Below are 15,621 nucleotides of genomic sequence, written 5' to 3' on the forward strand. Positions count from 1 at the left end.
GGGCTATCCACTATACCACCCCGCTACTCTGCTACTGTCACGGCCCTGCAAATCCCCACCTCTACCACTTCTATCACCTGCACCCCATCACCATTCTTGTGCCTGTTATTCACGCCTGTTAATTGCGCCGTTGTCCATCACTTAGCGGCACCAATAGTGGTTCCCGTCTACAGCCCCGTAGCAGTGCCTCCTTCTTTCTCCTGCCACCACTTGAGTTCCTCAGCCATTCGGCCAACACTGTTTTATCCTTATTCATTCGCTTAACTTACTAGCGGTCGATATTGTCGTCACTGATCCACTCCTATAATGACATTTGGTTTATTCCTTTATTGACATTTGATTTATTCGTATATTGACATTTTGATCCACCACTATATTGGCGCCTAGATTGTCAGTTCTATTTATTCTGCCTCCCAACTTCGCCGTCCTCTGTTCCATTCATTTCTTCTGTTCCATTTCCCTGGTCCTCATCGCTCTTTTAGTTTTGTTGCACTTACCATTCCACTCCTGTCCTGCGCCGGACCGACCAGCCCCTTCTCTGTTCTCCTTTCATACTTATACTTGTATTTACTGTCAATGTACCTCAGTTCGAATATCGACTAGAATCCCCCCCAAAGTACTCTTGCCTTAAGTTCACCTCTCAACTTCATTTCTGCCTGAGCCAACCTTGCTGCAAGGTCCCTCCTGATACAGGACAGCCTAGAACACGTGGTACAACACTCTAGCCAAGTTGTTGAAACTGAAGTCCCAACCCTCATGATGCCTTGCAACGGAGTAGCACCTTAGCTAAGTGTCCACTCATGCTGCCGTGCTCCACTCACGCTGCCGTGCTCCACTCCGCTTCCCGCGAATACTTCAAATACTGTTTCTGACAGCTACCACCTGAGCTGCTAGCACCGGGCACTACGCTGCCACCCCTACCTCTCCTGCACTGTCCCTGACACCAGGATGGTGACGAGTGGAAGGCCACATTTGCAATCAACTGGGGGTTGTTTGAGCCCATGGTGGTGTTCTTTGGGCTGTGCAACTCTCCTGCAACCCCAAACCATGATGAATGACATCCTCCCGGATTTCATTGACTGAGAGGTTGTCATCTGCTACATGGATGACATCCTCATTTTCACTGCTACCCTAGAGGAACACTGGAGGGTCATCTGGGGAGGTCCTGGAGACATTGCAGCAGAGGAAGCTTTTCCTGAAGCTGGAGAAGTGCAAGTTCGAGCGGACACAGATCGAGTACCTCGGACTCGTCATCTCTGAGGGAAGCATTGCAATGGACCCCGTGAAGATCCAGGGAGTCCTTGACTGGCCAGCCCTGACCAAGGTGAAGGAAGTGCAGTCCTTCCTAGGGTTCGTGAATTTCTACCACCAGTTCATCAAGGACTTCTCAGAGAAGGCATGCCCACTCCACATGCTGACCCAAAAGACCAAGGTCTGGAGCTGGGGCCCGGACAAGGACCATGCCTTCCATGCCCTTAAGGAGGCCATCACCACTGCCCCCATCCTCTCCTTCCCCACCGATTCCAGCCACTTCAGACTCAAATGCAATGCCTCCAACTTCACAACCGGTGCAGTCCTCTCCCAGCTCCAGTCAGATGGGGAGTTCCACCTGGTGGCATTCATGTCTAAAAGCTTTATGGATATGGAATGCAACTACGAGGTGTATGACAAGGAGATGCTCACAATCGTCCGAGCTGTCAGGGACCGGATCTGGGATGAAGGATGACATCCCCAAAGCAGAGGGCTTTGGCCTCAGCAACTTATTCCAGGAGCACTGTGCCTAGTTACATGTCTGTGCCCTAACTTACTGACTGGAAAGGGATTCTAGAAGAGGGAGAACTCTAGTCGATTTTATCACTTGGGTGTAACCTATCTATGTATATATAGTTACATACAGGGTGGGCCCATGAATGGTGGGACCGAGCAGAGCAGAGCTAACAGGTTTATAGGTTAACCAACTGAATATTACCAATGAGTTGGGTTACAGGGTTAGCGGGATGACAGGCTATAACCCAGGAACAGAAAGGAGGGATCGGCCCGAAGGTAGACTTGCAGGGCAGGCAAGTGAATTGCCCCATGGAGGTGGTGGTGCACTCACAGACATTGGAGCTGTCCAGAGGCCTTCGGGGCTCCGTACTTAGGGAGGCATAGGTATATATTGAATTGAGGGGGTGGTGACCATCAGGGGTGTTGGAGGGGATTGCAGAATATGGAGGCTCTGAGGTTAGTGATGAAGGAGTGGAGGTAATCCAGAAGGACCAGAGGTAGTGGAGGGTGATGGCCATGGATGGATATGACAGGTTACATGCCTGTCTATGAGTGTCATGGAGTGTCATGAGCCTTCATAAAGGATCCTGGACCCTCATGGACCTTCATTAATCACTATGAGTGTCCCCAAGAATCATTGTTTGATCATAAATTAGGATTCTTGGTACAACAATGTCAAACACACCGATTCAGGTGCAGACAGGGCTCAACTAGGGGGTTCTGGGAGACCAGGTAGTGGACTGGAGCTTCTCCAGGAAACCCGAGTCTGCCAGCTAGTACAAGAGTCTTAGAAGGATGTGGCCTTGGTGACTCAGAGGGGAGCGCTGTGCCTCCATTACATCTTAATTTCAGATGACTGAGGTATCTTGTAAGAGGGGGATGCAAATCACTCATAGGGGAGTTTGGGGGTGAGGTTTAGTTGAGATTAGAACTAAGGCACAATGAATTCTAACCTACAGGTATATATATATTAAAGCAGAGGAGAGGACTTTAGTCAAGGTCCAAATGATACCGAAAGGCAGTGGGTAAAAGGAAGTTAGCCAACTTAATGGAAAGAAGATGTCAGTCATGAGAGAAGTATGAGATGACTAATCAAGATGGTGAAGGGTAGAGTCACTGAGGAATGTGGATCACTCTGAAGCCAGAGTTACACATCCAAGAAATATTGAGTGACTCCAATAAATGAAATGGGTAGAAGAAGGATTTAAAGGTATATAATAAAATGTTGGGAATCCATTGGGAGGTTGGAGCAGTCCAGGGATTCTGAAGGTTCCAACTTGGGTCTGAGCATCCAGGGTGGAGATGGCTGAGGGTGTCTGTGCTGAGGTCCAGCCCAGAGCAGAGAAGGTGGGAGTGGAAGTGGAGTGGGAAGGTAGGGAAAATGGGGTAGGAGATGGTGAGGTTGTAAGGAGTGTTGTGGTGAGGTGTGGAAGTGCAGGGTCAGGATTCTGGGATATGACAATTGGGGGCATAATGGGTTAATTACATGTTACCCTTAAGTTGAAAGTGATATGAAAGCATCACACAAGAAAGTCATGAAGACCATCTGTCAGAGTGTGTATGTGCAGAGGTATGGGTGGAAGCAAGTGGTGTGTCTGGCACCACTGTTTAGTGTTGGCAGAATGGAATTGCAGCCTCAGCAACTCAAGGGGAGTGCTGTGCTGAGCTTGACATCTGGGGGAGATCCCTTATGGGTGGAGCAGGGACTTTCAAGCAAACTTGTGGATGGAGCAGGCCTGTTGGAGATACAGTTGAAACCATGATAACCCATACCTTGTGTTCCTGGATTTAGGTATGGGTAATGATGGGTATGAGCTACCTCAAATTTCTCGAGGGCACATGCTATGTTTACATAAGTCTTTATCATCAATTGCCTCTACCACCATGTCTATCAATGTCACCTCTCTATCACTCTATTCAAGCTTTTTGAAGTAAGAATCAAGTGTGCTACTGTGGAGCAATGATTGGGCTTCATAGTGGGTCTTGCATCCAAACTGAGCCAACATGGACTCCATCTTCCATGCAAAGGAAGAATTCACTTGTTTGGTGTAAGTCTTCAGCAGGAGTGCTGCCTGAATGGCATCCTTATGCGAGACAGCAGGCATGTCATCATCAGAGTTGTTGGCATCATGGGCTCCTTCTGCGATGTTGTCCTTTTCCCTGTTCTCCCATGCCTTGAACATGGCATTGAAAATATCGTCATCAGAGACATCTGCAGCATGAATGATCTCTGATGGATTGTCTACCAGCTTGGCCATGCTCATTCTGTTTCTCTTGCTGAGGATTCCAACTGACTGGAGACTGTTCAGGCCTTCCTCTATGTGAGCATTGGTGATAGCGATTGGGTCCATTGATTCCAGCATCAGTATGTCCTTGTCCCACTGTGACTTTCCTTCCACTCTGCCTGATGGTCATGGGTCCTCTGAAGTGACAAGCATTGACAAAGGTATTGCCATTTTCTGCACTTGTGTGCACAAGGGCAGGATTCCAGCCTTGGCCCAGCAGTGGCAGATGGTGTCTGGCATGACTTCCATCCAAGCTGTCTGTGCCAAACGCATTGCCTCAAGCTGGTCAATGTTATAAATTTTTCCTGGTGAGACTCCAGAATCATAGCGATTGATTGCACAACTAATGAATTGACTCCGATAGTGTGCTTTGAAACAGCGAATTACTCCAGCATCCATGGGCTGCACATGGGCCATCATATTTGGTGCAAAAAATTTGCATCAGATGTTGGTCAAGTTGTCTTGCACAGTGTGGGCAGAAAAGTTATCATGCAGATAGAGAATGTGCCATCCTTGAGTGTGAAGTTTGGCATCCCACTGTCTAAGGTGGAATACTAAGGAGAACTATTGGGTGACTGTTGGGGAGGGGGGGATTTGCACTCACAAATAGTAAAGTCCTGTTTCATCACCGTTAAAAATGTTGCAAGGGAATACTCGGACAAGAGCCCCTGTAGATGTGCCCATTCTGCAGTGACATCTTCTGGGCTGGCTGAACCTGCCTCACCATGGCATACATGCAGGCAGAGGCCAAGTCGATTTTTAATGGATTCAAGCCACCCATGCTCATCTTAAGCTGGTCATGTGGTGGAATGCCAGCACAATCAGAAAATTGCTTCAATTTGGCCCAGAGTATGTCTCCAGTGAGTACCACCCCTTTCTCTTCAGCAGCAATAATCCATAGCTCCAACATGTCAGTGACCATTGGGAATGTTGTCTGTTGGATGCGCTTGAACTTCCCAGCAATTTCCAATTTCCAAAATTCCTCACAAAGTTTTGTCTCACTCTTCACCCAAATAGAGATGAGAGGCTGTTTTATCTTGAGATTAGGGTAGATGGTCTCAAAATGCTTTGCAGTCTTTGTTGGTTTTTCCCATTCTTGTGATACCAATCTATGATCTCAATGCACCATTGCAGTGTGGCAATTTCTTTATGAGTAAAGACTGGCTGCTGTTATAGAGCATGCATAATTGTCTGGAAGCGGAGAAGGGACTCAGTAAGGAGGGACCTTGGCCTCAGTGACTCAAGTGGAGTGCTGTGCCATTGCTTTGTTGTCTAAGGTGGTCCTTAATTTCAGATTAGCAGGGGGAGTCTCTTGGGGGGACAATCCAGTTGATTCTGGTTCTCTAGTCGTCGATTTCAGGCTAGGGGTACAGGAAACTAAGTACAGTGTGTATATATAATAATACAGGAGTGGAGTCAGAGAACCAAAGGGAACAAAGGGAACTGGAAGGAGACAAAGGGGGACTGGATGAGGGAACAACCCCAAGGGTCAAGGGTTGGAACTCTATGGTGCTTCCCAAAAGGGCAGGGCCAAGAGGGGAAGGAGTGGAGTGGGTTGTGGGGAATGACAGCTGACTAATATGGAAAGAAGCAGCCATCTAAATAAGGAAGAAGCAACAAGAGGATTAAATGACACCATACAGTAGAGACTGCAGGGTCTGGAGTAAGTTCCAGAGGTCCAGAGTCGGAAGTCAAAGTCCGGAATATTGGCTAGACATAATAAATGAAATGCAATAAAGAATACAAGGAGATAAGACAGAGGAGGAGGTCAAAGTCTGGGGATAGAGATGTGACTGGAGTTCTGGAGGTAGAGGTGCGATGGGGTTCTGGTACAGGAGTCTGGAGCCGGAGGTGTGGAGCATCACAAGCTCTGGTCTGGAAGGTACGAGGTTGGGATTGGACCCGGAGTAAACCAGAGTCAGACTGGAGGTAGTGTTGGACATTGTGTTGGAGCCAGAGGTAGAGTGGGCTTGCAACAACCAACAGGGGGAGGAGGTGGTGGAGGATGTGGAGCTCTGGAGGAGATGGAGGTCCAGAATCAGGCATGGAGGTCTGGAGTTGTATGGATATGACAGCTGCTTCTTTGCTGATGGTTCTTCATCTGGGTCTGGAACAACTCTTTGAGAGCCTGGGAGTATTTTGAGTGCAAATCTCTCCAGCCATGACAGCACTCACGCTTTAAGTTTGGGTTGGATTCACATCGCACAACATTTGCAACCATCCCCAAGTTTTGACTTTCAACACCACTTGCAGCTTGCATGCACTGGGCAATTGCTCTCTGGTTGTTTGAGAGGGAGTCAAGGGCACTCTGAAAGTCCATTGCATGTTGGAGCTCAGCAAGAAGCAATGTTTCATCTGTGAAGTTTGCTTCATGATCCCGCCATTTCTCCTCTTCATCAGTGATCGATATTCCAGAAGTAAGTTTAGTTTTTAGCTCATCAATGAGAGGCTGAGCATCGTTTTTTAGAGCAGCAAGGCCAATCTTGAGAGAGGACAAAGTGATTGGCATGGTGCACAGTTGGACAGCACACAGAGCAATTTCTATGTTTATTATGTACAGTATTTTCTGTCCCAATCCCCATCATCCTCACATTATTATAATATTAACAGTTAATAAAGTTTCAATATCTATGCATTCACCTGTCATTGTTGCTCATACGTACTATGGGTTATGGATCAAATCTCAATATAAAATTCCCCCCTCACATTATGGATTATGGGGGACAGCAGGTTTATGGGTTGACATCCGATTTCCAATAGGAACCATGCCAGTTCCTAGAAGTTCCTATGGGTAATGGCAGGTTATGGGTTATCACAAGTATGGCCTACCTGTCATATCCCGGATCTTCCACCTCCTTCTGCCCTATTCCTATACAACTCCTATGACCTCCACCAGCCCTCCCTGTCATATCCTGGATCTTCCACCTCCCTCTGCCCTATCCCTATATGACTCCTATAACTTCCACCAGCCCTCCCAATCTCTCTCTGCTACCTCTGGTCAATGCCAATGGCCCTAGGACTACTTCCTCCTTCGACTCTCTCCCGCTCTGCCTCCCATCTACGTCCGCATCACCTCTGGACCTCTGCTACCACACCTCCACCTCCTCGGACCCCTTGTTCAAAGGAGATGGACCTGCTTGTTGTTGGTAAACCTCAACTTGGCTATCCATCCTCCTTCTTACTTCCGGTCTCCACACCTCCGGTACCTCCTTCCTACCTGACCTCTGGTCTTGATAATCTTTATTGTTTTATCATTTGATATTTTCTACTACCCTAATCTTCTGGACTACAACTTTCAGGCCCAGATTTTTCCAGACATCTTTCTCTGTGGTCCCCTGCTTATTCTTAGATGGTTCTAGGCCTTGCCATCCAGTTGGCTTTTAAGACTCCCACTCCACAAACCTGAGATGTAATTCGGGCTTTTCGCCCAATCCTAATTTGTCCTGTGGATTCTTTTCTATTTACTTCCCTTCCCTTTGGTAACCTTTGTTTACCTTCGGATCCAAATTGTTCTGCTATATGTATGCGTTTACCCCTCCAGTAAATACCTTGAACCAAGAGCTGAGTACAGGCATGTCTAAAGGCACCTTGGTATAAAACCCAAAAAGAATTGTGTGACAAATGATTGACCCTCACTAACACCTCCATCATTAAGTAGTGAGAGGGGGCCTCCAGCCCCCTTCCTGCTGGTGGCTTCAGTTCCTCTGTCACCAGCTCCCCTGACAAATTGGGGACAACAAGAACGTAACGGGCATGCGCTCTGTTCCAAGTCGCTGAAGCTGAGTCCCTTCAACACCCTGTCACCCTCAGAGCTCCACCCCACCTCTGGTCTGTCTCCGACCCACCATCAGATGACCTGGAACACCGAGCTCCACCAGACAGCATCGCCTGGGCACCGATCGGACCTGTCCCCAGGAACACATTTGTGACACTCCCAATCTCTCTCTGCAGCCTCTGGTCGATGCCAACGACCCTAGGACTATCTCCTCCTTCAACTCTCTCCCGCTCTGCCTCCCATCTACATCTGCATCACCTCTGGACCTCCTCGGACCCCTTGTTCAAAGGATACGGACCTGCTTGTTGTTGGTAAACCTGTTAGAACTAGGCAAGGGTGGACGATTCTGGAGGGGAACCAGAGACTTAGCAAGGAGGGACCTTGGCCTCAGCAACTCAAGGGGAGCACTTGTCAGGGACAGTACAGGAGAGGCAGGGGTAGCGGCCTGGGTGGTGGCGGAGTAATGGGAATGTATGGCGAGTGGCCCTCACTCAGGCTTGCATCCCTGTCTGGCTTCTTAGGCTGAAGCAGTAATGGTTGTTATTAGAATGAAAGGCTAAACTAAACTAAGCTAGACTAAGGTACTTGCCTGAAGCAGTAATGAGAAGCAGGCTACTTCTTCAGTTCTGCTTCAGCTTGGTTTATATACAGGCAGGAATGGGTCACATGGGGGTGCCACATCAGCCTGGGCAGAGCTGGGCTATCGCAGGTGGCTCTGCAGGCAATCCCAAGTGTTAGAGGAGAGAAGTACAAGTGAGGGTGTGTGGCATATCTGGCAGCATGGTACCCACATGGAGTACTCGGCATTGGACATGTCTGTGCTACACAGGTAAGAGGAGAGTTCGTCCGTATACAGAAAGAAAGAAAGAAAGAAAGAGAGAAAGAGAGAAAGAGAGAAGAAAGGGAAAGGGGGAGGAAAAGGAAAGAGGAGCAGTGGGAGGGTGCAGTGCAGCATGCCCTGACAGCGCTGTGCCATTGCTGTTTGTCCATTTGGTCCTTAATTTCAGAAGCAGTGAGCAGGAAGTCTCTAGGGGGCATTTCTAGTCGATTTTAGACTGAAGGTCTAAAACGAGTATGTACAAGCGCCTGTATATAGTGGAGAGATGAAAGCACAAGGAAATCAAAGGGGGTCTGAATCGGAACAAAGGTGTCCAAATGGAGACAAGGGGATGACGGAAATGGAGCGGTACCAAAGGTCATGGGTTAGACTCTGCAGTATAACCGAAAGGAGGTAGGGAGGGCAAAGCCCAGAGGGGCAGGAGGATGAGGTGAAGTGGGGTTGGTGACTAACTGGCTAAATGGAAGGAAGCAGTAGTCCAAATATGGATGAGGGGAAAGTGTGAAAGATACATTACAAGCAGCAAAAGTGCCAAGTATGGTCCGTGGAGCTCAGAGGTTGTGGAGCTTATGGAGGTTGTGGAGGCAGGGTTGGAGTCCAAGAAATGTTGGCAATGGTGTTTACGTAGAATGAGGTCACCAATGCAATGGACTTAAGCCAAGGTGGAGTCAAAGTCCGAGGTCGGAACCATGACGGGATCTCAGAGTGAAGGTACAAGCAGTGTCCGAGTACAGGACTGTGGCAGAAGGTCATTACTTTGGCAGAGGTTGGCAGAAGAGGGTCAGAGGGAGGAGAGTGATGAGAGGAGTGGGGAGAGGAGTGGGAGGAGAGGAGTGTGGTCATGTCCAAAGGTGGGTATCGGAGTGGACAAAGGTAAGGGGTGAGAGGAGGAGTGAGAGGAGGAGGTGAGGTGGGAATCTGGAGGTGGTGGAGAGGAGGGTCTGGAAATTGGATTGGGATCGGGTATGTACAGATATGACAAAACCTCAACTTGCCTATCCACCCTCCTTCTTACTTCCAGTCTCCACACCTCCGGTATTACCTCTGGTACCTCCCTACTCCTACCTTACCTCTGGTCATGTTATTCTTTATTGTTTTATCATTTGATATTTTCTACAACCCCAATCTTCTGGACTACAACTTCCAGGCTCCAGACCTTTCTGGACGTCTTCCTTGTAGTCCCCTGCTCATTCATAGATGGGCCCAGGCCTTACCATTCAGTTGGCTTCTAATCCACAAACCTCAGACGTAATTCAGGCTTTTCGCCTATTCCTTATTTGTCCTGTGGATTCTTTTCTATTTACTTCTCCTTCCCCTTGGTAACCTTTGTTTACTTTCGGATCCAATTGTTTCTGTACATGCATACCCTCCAGTAAATAGTTCCCCCCAGTTATAATATATAAATTCTTAAGCCCTTGAACCCAAACCCTCTCCAGAACGTCTATCGCATTCCACTTGTCTGCTGCTCCACCCTGAACTGAGAAGTGAGTAACAGGTGCATCTAAAGGCACCTTGGTATAAAACCCAAACGAATTGCATGACGAACGATCAACCCTCGCTAACACCTCCATCGTTAAGTAGTGAGGGGGGGCTTCCAGCCCCCTTCTGCTGGCAGCCTCGGTTCCTCCATTGCCAGCTCCCCTGACAAATTGGGGACAACAAGAACGTAATGGGCACAGCACTCCATTCTGAGTCGCTGAAGCCAAGCCCCTTCAACACCCCATCACCCTTGGAGCTCCACCCCACCTCCAGTCTGTCTCCGACCCACTGTCAGACGACCCGGAACACCAAGCTCCACCAGACAACACCTGCCTGGGTAGCAATCGGACCTATCCCTGGGTGGGTTCATGACTGCAGGGACGGTACAGGAGAGGTGGGGGTAACGGTGTAGCCCCCAGCACTAGCGGCCCAAGTGGCAGCAGAGTAACAGGAATGTATGGCGAGAGGCCCTCACTTGGGCTTGCATCCCTGTCTGGCTCCTTATGCTGAAGCTGAAGCAGTAGTGATTGTTATTAGGATGAAAGGCTAAACTAAACTAAACTAAGCTAGAGTAAGATACTTGCCTGAAGCAGTAGTGAGAAGAAGGCTACTTCTTCGGTTCTGCTTCGGCTCGGTTTATATACAGGTGGGAACGGGTCATGTAGGGGTGCCACGTCAGCCTGGGTGGAGCCAGGCTATCGTGGATGGCTCCATGGGCGATCCTGAGTGTCAGAGGAGAGAAGTACAAATGAGGATGCACAGCGTATCTGGTGGTGCAGTACCCACACGGAGTACTTGGCATTGTACATGTCTGTGCTACATGGGTAAGAGGAGAGGTCGTCTGTATCAAGGAAGAAAGGAAAGAAGAAAGGGAAAGAGGAGCAACGGGAGGGTGTGGCATGGAGCGGAGCAGTGTGCCCTGACAATGACACTACCACAGTTTCAACTGTAGGGCAAAACTCAGTGGGGACAGACTCAGAGGGGGGGGGAGCCCCCTTTTTGCAGAAGTTGAGACTCTGTCCAGACAGGGGGGGGGGGTTGCTCTAGTTGATTTCAGAGTAAGGTCCCTGAAAGTATTTATAAGGGAGAGAAATCATGGGAAGGGCCAGTCAGTCCAGTGCAGAAGTGAGTGGGGATTGTTAAATTGAATCAAGGACAAGAACCCAGGTGAAGAATGAATAAGTAAACAAATGAGTGGTGAGGGTTATCAGTGTGGGAAAGACAACTGAATGGGACTGACAACCTAGGTGCCAATATAAAGTGGATCAAGTGCCAATATTGGTGAGTGTCATATCCGTGCATACCTGACCCCGACCCGACTTCCGGACCTCCACCCTCTTCACCTCCGGAGTCATAACCTACCGCTGCCGTTCCGATACTTACCTTCGGTCCTGGCAACACACCTCCTCCTTACCTCTCGCCACCCTCCTACTACTCCACTCCCCCTTCACAACACCTCCACCCTCCCGTCATCCTCCTACGCTTCCCCTGTCCGCTCCGATACTCACCTTCGGACCTGACTACTCTCCTTTCCGCCACTCCTTCTCCCTTACCTTTCCCCTCTCTCCTCCCTCTGTTACTCCTCCGCCACCCTTCCGCCAAGTTACGACCTTCCACCGCTGTCCCGTACTTCACACTCGGACACCGCTCGTACCTTGCTCCGAGCCTCCGTCATAGTCCCTACCTCGGACTTTGACTCCACCTCGGTCTTAGTCCATTGCATTGGTGACCTCATACTACGTAAACACCATTGCCAATATCCCTCAGACTTTCAACCCCGCCTCCGTAACCTCCGTAAGCTCCGCAACCCCTGAGCTTCGCGGATCGCCTTCGGCACTCTTGCTGCTTGTAATGTATTTCTCGCGTTTTCCCCTCATCCCTATTTGGACTACTGCTTCTTCCTATTCTAGCCAGTTAGTCATCATCCCCACTTCCCATCATCCTCCTGCCCCTCTGGGCCTCGCCCTCCCTACCTCCTTTCGGACATATCACAGGTCCTGCCTTATGACCTTCAGTACCGCTCTGCTCCTTCTACCCTTTGTTCCCGTTCGGACGTTGTAGGCGGGATAATCGCCCACGCGCAGAGCCGGCTCGGATACCCGCTTCCAACATTCAGAAATCTACTTTTATTCATGCGACAACTCGATACGAATTTGGTATCCAAAAATAGTCCTAATTCGTACGATTCTGACGATACCAAGAACGTCCCAATCGGTGGAGAATTGACAGAGTTCTGTGTTGGACAAGTTAGGCACAGCAGGTCACGGGCATGTGCGGGCGTGGGAATCTCAGGCGGCAACCCAGAATTCCAGCCTCACTCGTTCCCACGGCGTCTAATAAATTGGTAAAAATGCTCATCGGCTGCGTGAGAGTTATCTCCGGCTACATTTCCAATTTAGGCTCTTAATTCCGTAAATCCATTGAGATATCGCTTATTTTCTCTTATTTTCATATTTCACCATCATTTCAGTTATTGATTGATATTCTTTTATTGATACTGTTACCCTTTTCTATTATTTCGCCTAATAAGGTATCCAGGTGCCATATGGTACCAATATTCCCCATCTATTATTTCTAAAAATAATTATTTCTTATAATCCTGTACATACCGGATTTTGGAATAGAAGTTCTCCCCTCCCCCATTTTCTCTAAGGTGCTAGGACGCGCTAGAGTGGGTGTGAGTGAGTGGATTCCAACAGTAGGAATAAGGGCAACAATCTAGCCTGCAACGAGTGGGTAGTGGATTTGTTGAGCCCGGACCTTGCGGAAACCCGGAGAACTCACCACGGAGTTAAGGATCGAGAACGTAGCGAGTTTAGTGGAGAAAGTAGAGTTTAGGGAGAGTTGTCCCCCACGAGCTTAGTCGGCATAGAGAGCCGCGAGCCCTCTTGCAACGTCTTCATTCCAATTCGGTTACCCTTTGTTCTCCTTGTGCTTTTGCCCCTTCCATTATATATATCGGCGCTTGTACATACTCGTTTTGGTTTAGTCCGAAATCGACCTGAAATGCCCCCTAGAGACTTCCTGCTCACCTACTGTGAAATTAAGGACCAAATGGACAAACAGCAATGGCACAGCGCTCCGCTTGAGTCGCTGAGGCCAAGGTCCCTCCACGCTAAGTCTCCGATTCCACTCCGGAGTTGTCTGTTTCTGCCCGGTTCTAACAGTGAGGTAAGTGAATATCAGGGTTCAGCACCCTGCCCTAGGGTGCCCTGGACTCCCCAACCACTCCCTTCCTCCCATTCTGTCTGAGTCAAGGTCAGAGGTTGTGGCAGAAGTCTGTTGGAGCACACACACACAGATATATGGGCAGAAATATGTGGTGCATCTGGAAGTGCTGTTCAAGGTTAGCAGAGTGGGATCACAGCCTCAATGACTCAAGTGGAGTGCTGTGCCCTGAGCTTGACATTTGGGGGAGATCCTGTATTTACAGATTGACACTTACAGTGGACTTCAAACAAGACTTGCAAGTGGAGTGGACCTGTAGGAAGAGCACAGACTCAGAGGGGGGGAAGCCCCCTTTGCAGAAGGAGGGACTCAGACCAGAACAGGGGGGGTACTCTAGTTGATTCCAGACTGAGGTCCCCAAAAGTATTTACAGGATATAAATAGGCAGGAGGGAAACACAGAAGGGCCGGTCAGTCCGGTGCAGTCCGGCACAGAAATAAGCAGGGATTATCAAACTGAATGAAGGACAAGAGCCCGGAAAATGGGAGGCAATGAACTAAAGCAAAAGTGGATCAAGTGCCAATATTGACAGGTAATAAGAAGTGCATCAGCACATGGATCAAGGGCCAATATTGGCAAGTTAAGCAAATGAATAGATGAACAATATAGGCACTCGGCAAGGAATGAATGGTATGCTGCCGAGTGGCAAAGTGGCCAGAGGACAAAAGCAGAGGTCAGTGCATGGCGCTGATACAAGTCTGCTGATAATCAAACTAAAGGGAACTCTGTCCCTGCACTATATCTTGAGCCTCATTTGATTCGTATTCACCACTCTGGGTGCTGGTAACATCTGCTAAAACTTCATGTTTGTTGGGGAGCACCTCTCTCTGTTGGGGGAGTCCTCCTTGTAAAATACAGGAAGATAATTATAAATAGGAAGAAAGTATGTGTGGAAATCCGAATGATCTGACAGGTTTAGGGCGGAAACAGATCCACAGGGGACAAATAAGAAACAAAGTAATATCAAAGCAATATTAACATTGTTAAGGAAATAAAGAAACATGGCGATCACCTCAACCGCTGAACCAAATGCGTCACTCATAACATTGTTAGACTCGTGTTGACAAGGGCTTTCCAACGAAACCAAATTCGTCCAGATAGGTGGAGAATTGATGGAGATACAGAGGAAGCGGCAGAATATTGGCACCTGTCAGAGGCCGGATTTGGGACAAATAAAGACATCTCTGTAATCGGAGGGCTATGGCCTCAGCGACTATACCAGGAGCACTGTGCCCAGTATCATGTTGGTGCCCTAATTTACAGACTGAGGGGACTTCTAGAAGAGGGGGATTAACTCTAGTCAATATTTTCACTGGGGTGTACTGTAACTACAAGTTGTGTATATATACAGATACAGAGGGAGTCTAGGTGGCAGGCCCGTAAATGGCAGGGGCCAGATGGAGCTGACCTAATGGGGTCACAGGTTAGCTGACTGAATACTACTGATGACTCAGGTTATGGGGTTAACGGGTTATAGCCCAGAAGTGGAATGGAGGGATCAGTCTGAAGGTGGACTTGCAGGGTAGGCAACTAAATGACCCAGCAGAGGTGGGGGTGCACTTGTGGATGTTGGAGTGTCTGGAAACCTTCAGGGTTCTGTACTTAGGGAGGCATAGGCAATATATTGAAATGGGTGGGTGGTGGCCATTGGGGGAGTCAGAGGAGATTTTGGGATCCGAAGGCTCTGAGGTTGGAGACAAAGGAGTGGAGGCAATCCAGGATGGCTGGAGGTGACAGAAGGTGGTGGTGGTGGATGGATATGACAGTACCCAGGTTGTCAGTTGCCTCCCTACTTTGCCTCTTTGTTTAATTGTCCATTGCACTCTCATTCATTCCCTCACCCTGGTTCTCATCCCTCATTTAGTTTGTCATGTTCACCGCTCTGCCTCCTGTTCAGGTGCAGACTGACTGGCCCCTCTTCTGTTCTCCCTTTCATATTTATGCATTGTAGATTACTACCTATGTACCCCAGTTTGAATGTCAACTTGAATACCCCCCAAGTCCTCTTGTCCATAGTTCACCTCTGACTTCATCTTCACTTGAGCCCACATCACCACAAGGTTCCCTCTGCTACACCTGAAATATAGGATAGCCTAGAGCGTGTTGCACAATGCTCCCACTGAGTTGGTGAAACCAACATCCCAACCCCCTGATGCCTTGCAATGGAGTAACCTATCAGCTAAGTGATCACTCACACCACCATACTCCAATCCACTTCCCACAAATACCCTCAAACACTGTTTCTGACA

At 48.7% G+C, this 15,621-nt stretch overlaps 2 protein-coding genes across 2 annotated transcripts; both read right to left on the minus strand.

Annotated features, from left to right (window-relative positions):
* Window positions 1–3,680: 3,680 nt before the first annotated feature.
* EI90DRAFT_3127018 (uncharacterized protein) lies at window positions 3,681–4,118 on the minus strand (the record flags this gene model as incomplete). The annotated part of the gene is made up of 1 exon (XM_039063975.1): window positions 3,681–4,118. One exon carries the CDS (start codon window positions 4,116–4,118, stop codon window positions 3,681–3,683), a length of 438 nt encoding a protein of 145 aa, XP_038913482.1.
* A 1,625-nt stretch (window positions 4,119–5,743) lies between these two features.
* On the minus strand, window positions 5,744–6,561 carry EI90DRAFT_3127019 (uncharacterized protein; the record flags this gene model as incomplete). The annotated part of the gene is made up of 2 exons (XM_039063976.1): window positions 5,744–6,180; window positions 6,228–6,561. The coding sequence occupies 2 exons, from the start codon at window positions 6,559–6,561 to the stop codon at window positions 5,744–5,746; spliced, it is 771 nt and encodes a 256-aa protein (XP_038913483.1).
* Between the last annotated feature and the right edge of the window lie 9,060 nt (window positions 6,562–15,621).

The sequence above is a fragment of the Cantharellus anzutake genome (genome assembly GCF_015039405.1).
Source record: "Cantharellus anzutake strain C23 chromosome Unknown EI90scaffold_41, whole genome shotgun sequence".
Taxonomy (NCBI): domain Eukaryota; kingdom Fungi; phylum Basidiomycota; class Agaricomycetes; order Cantharellales; family Hydnaceae; genus Cantharellus; species Cantharellus anzutake.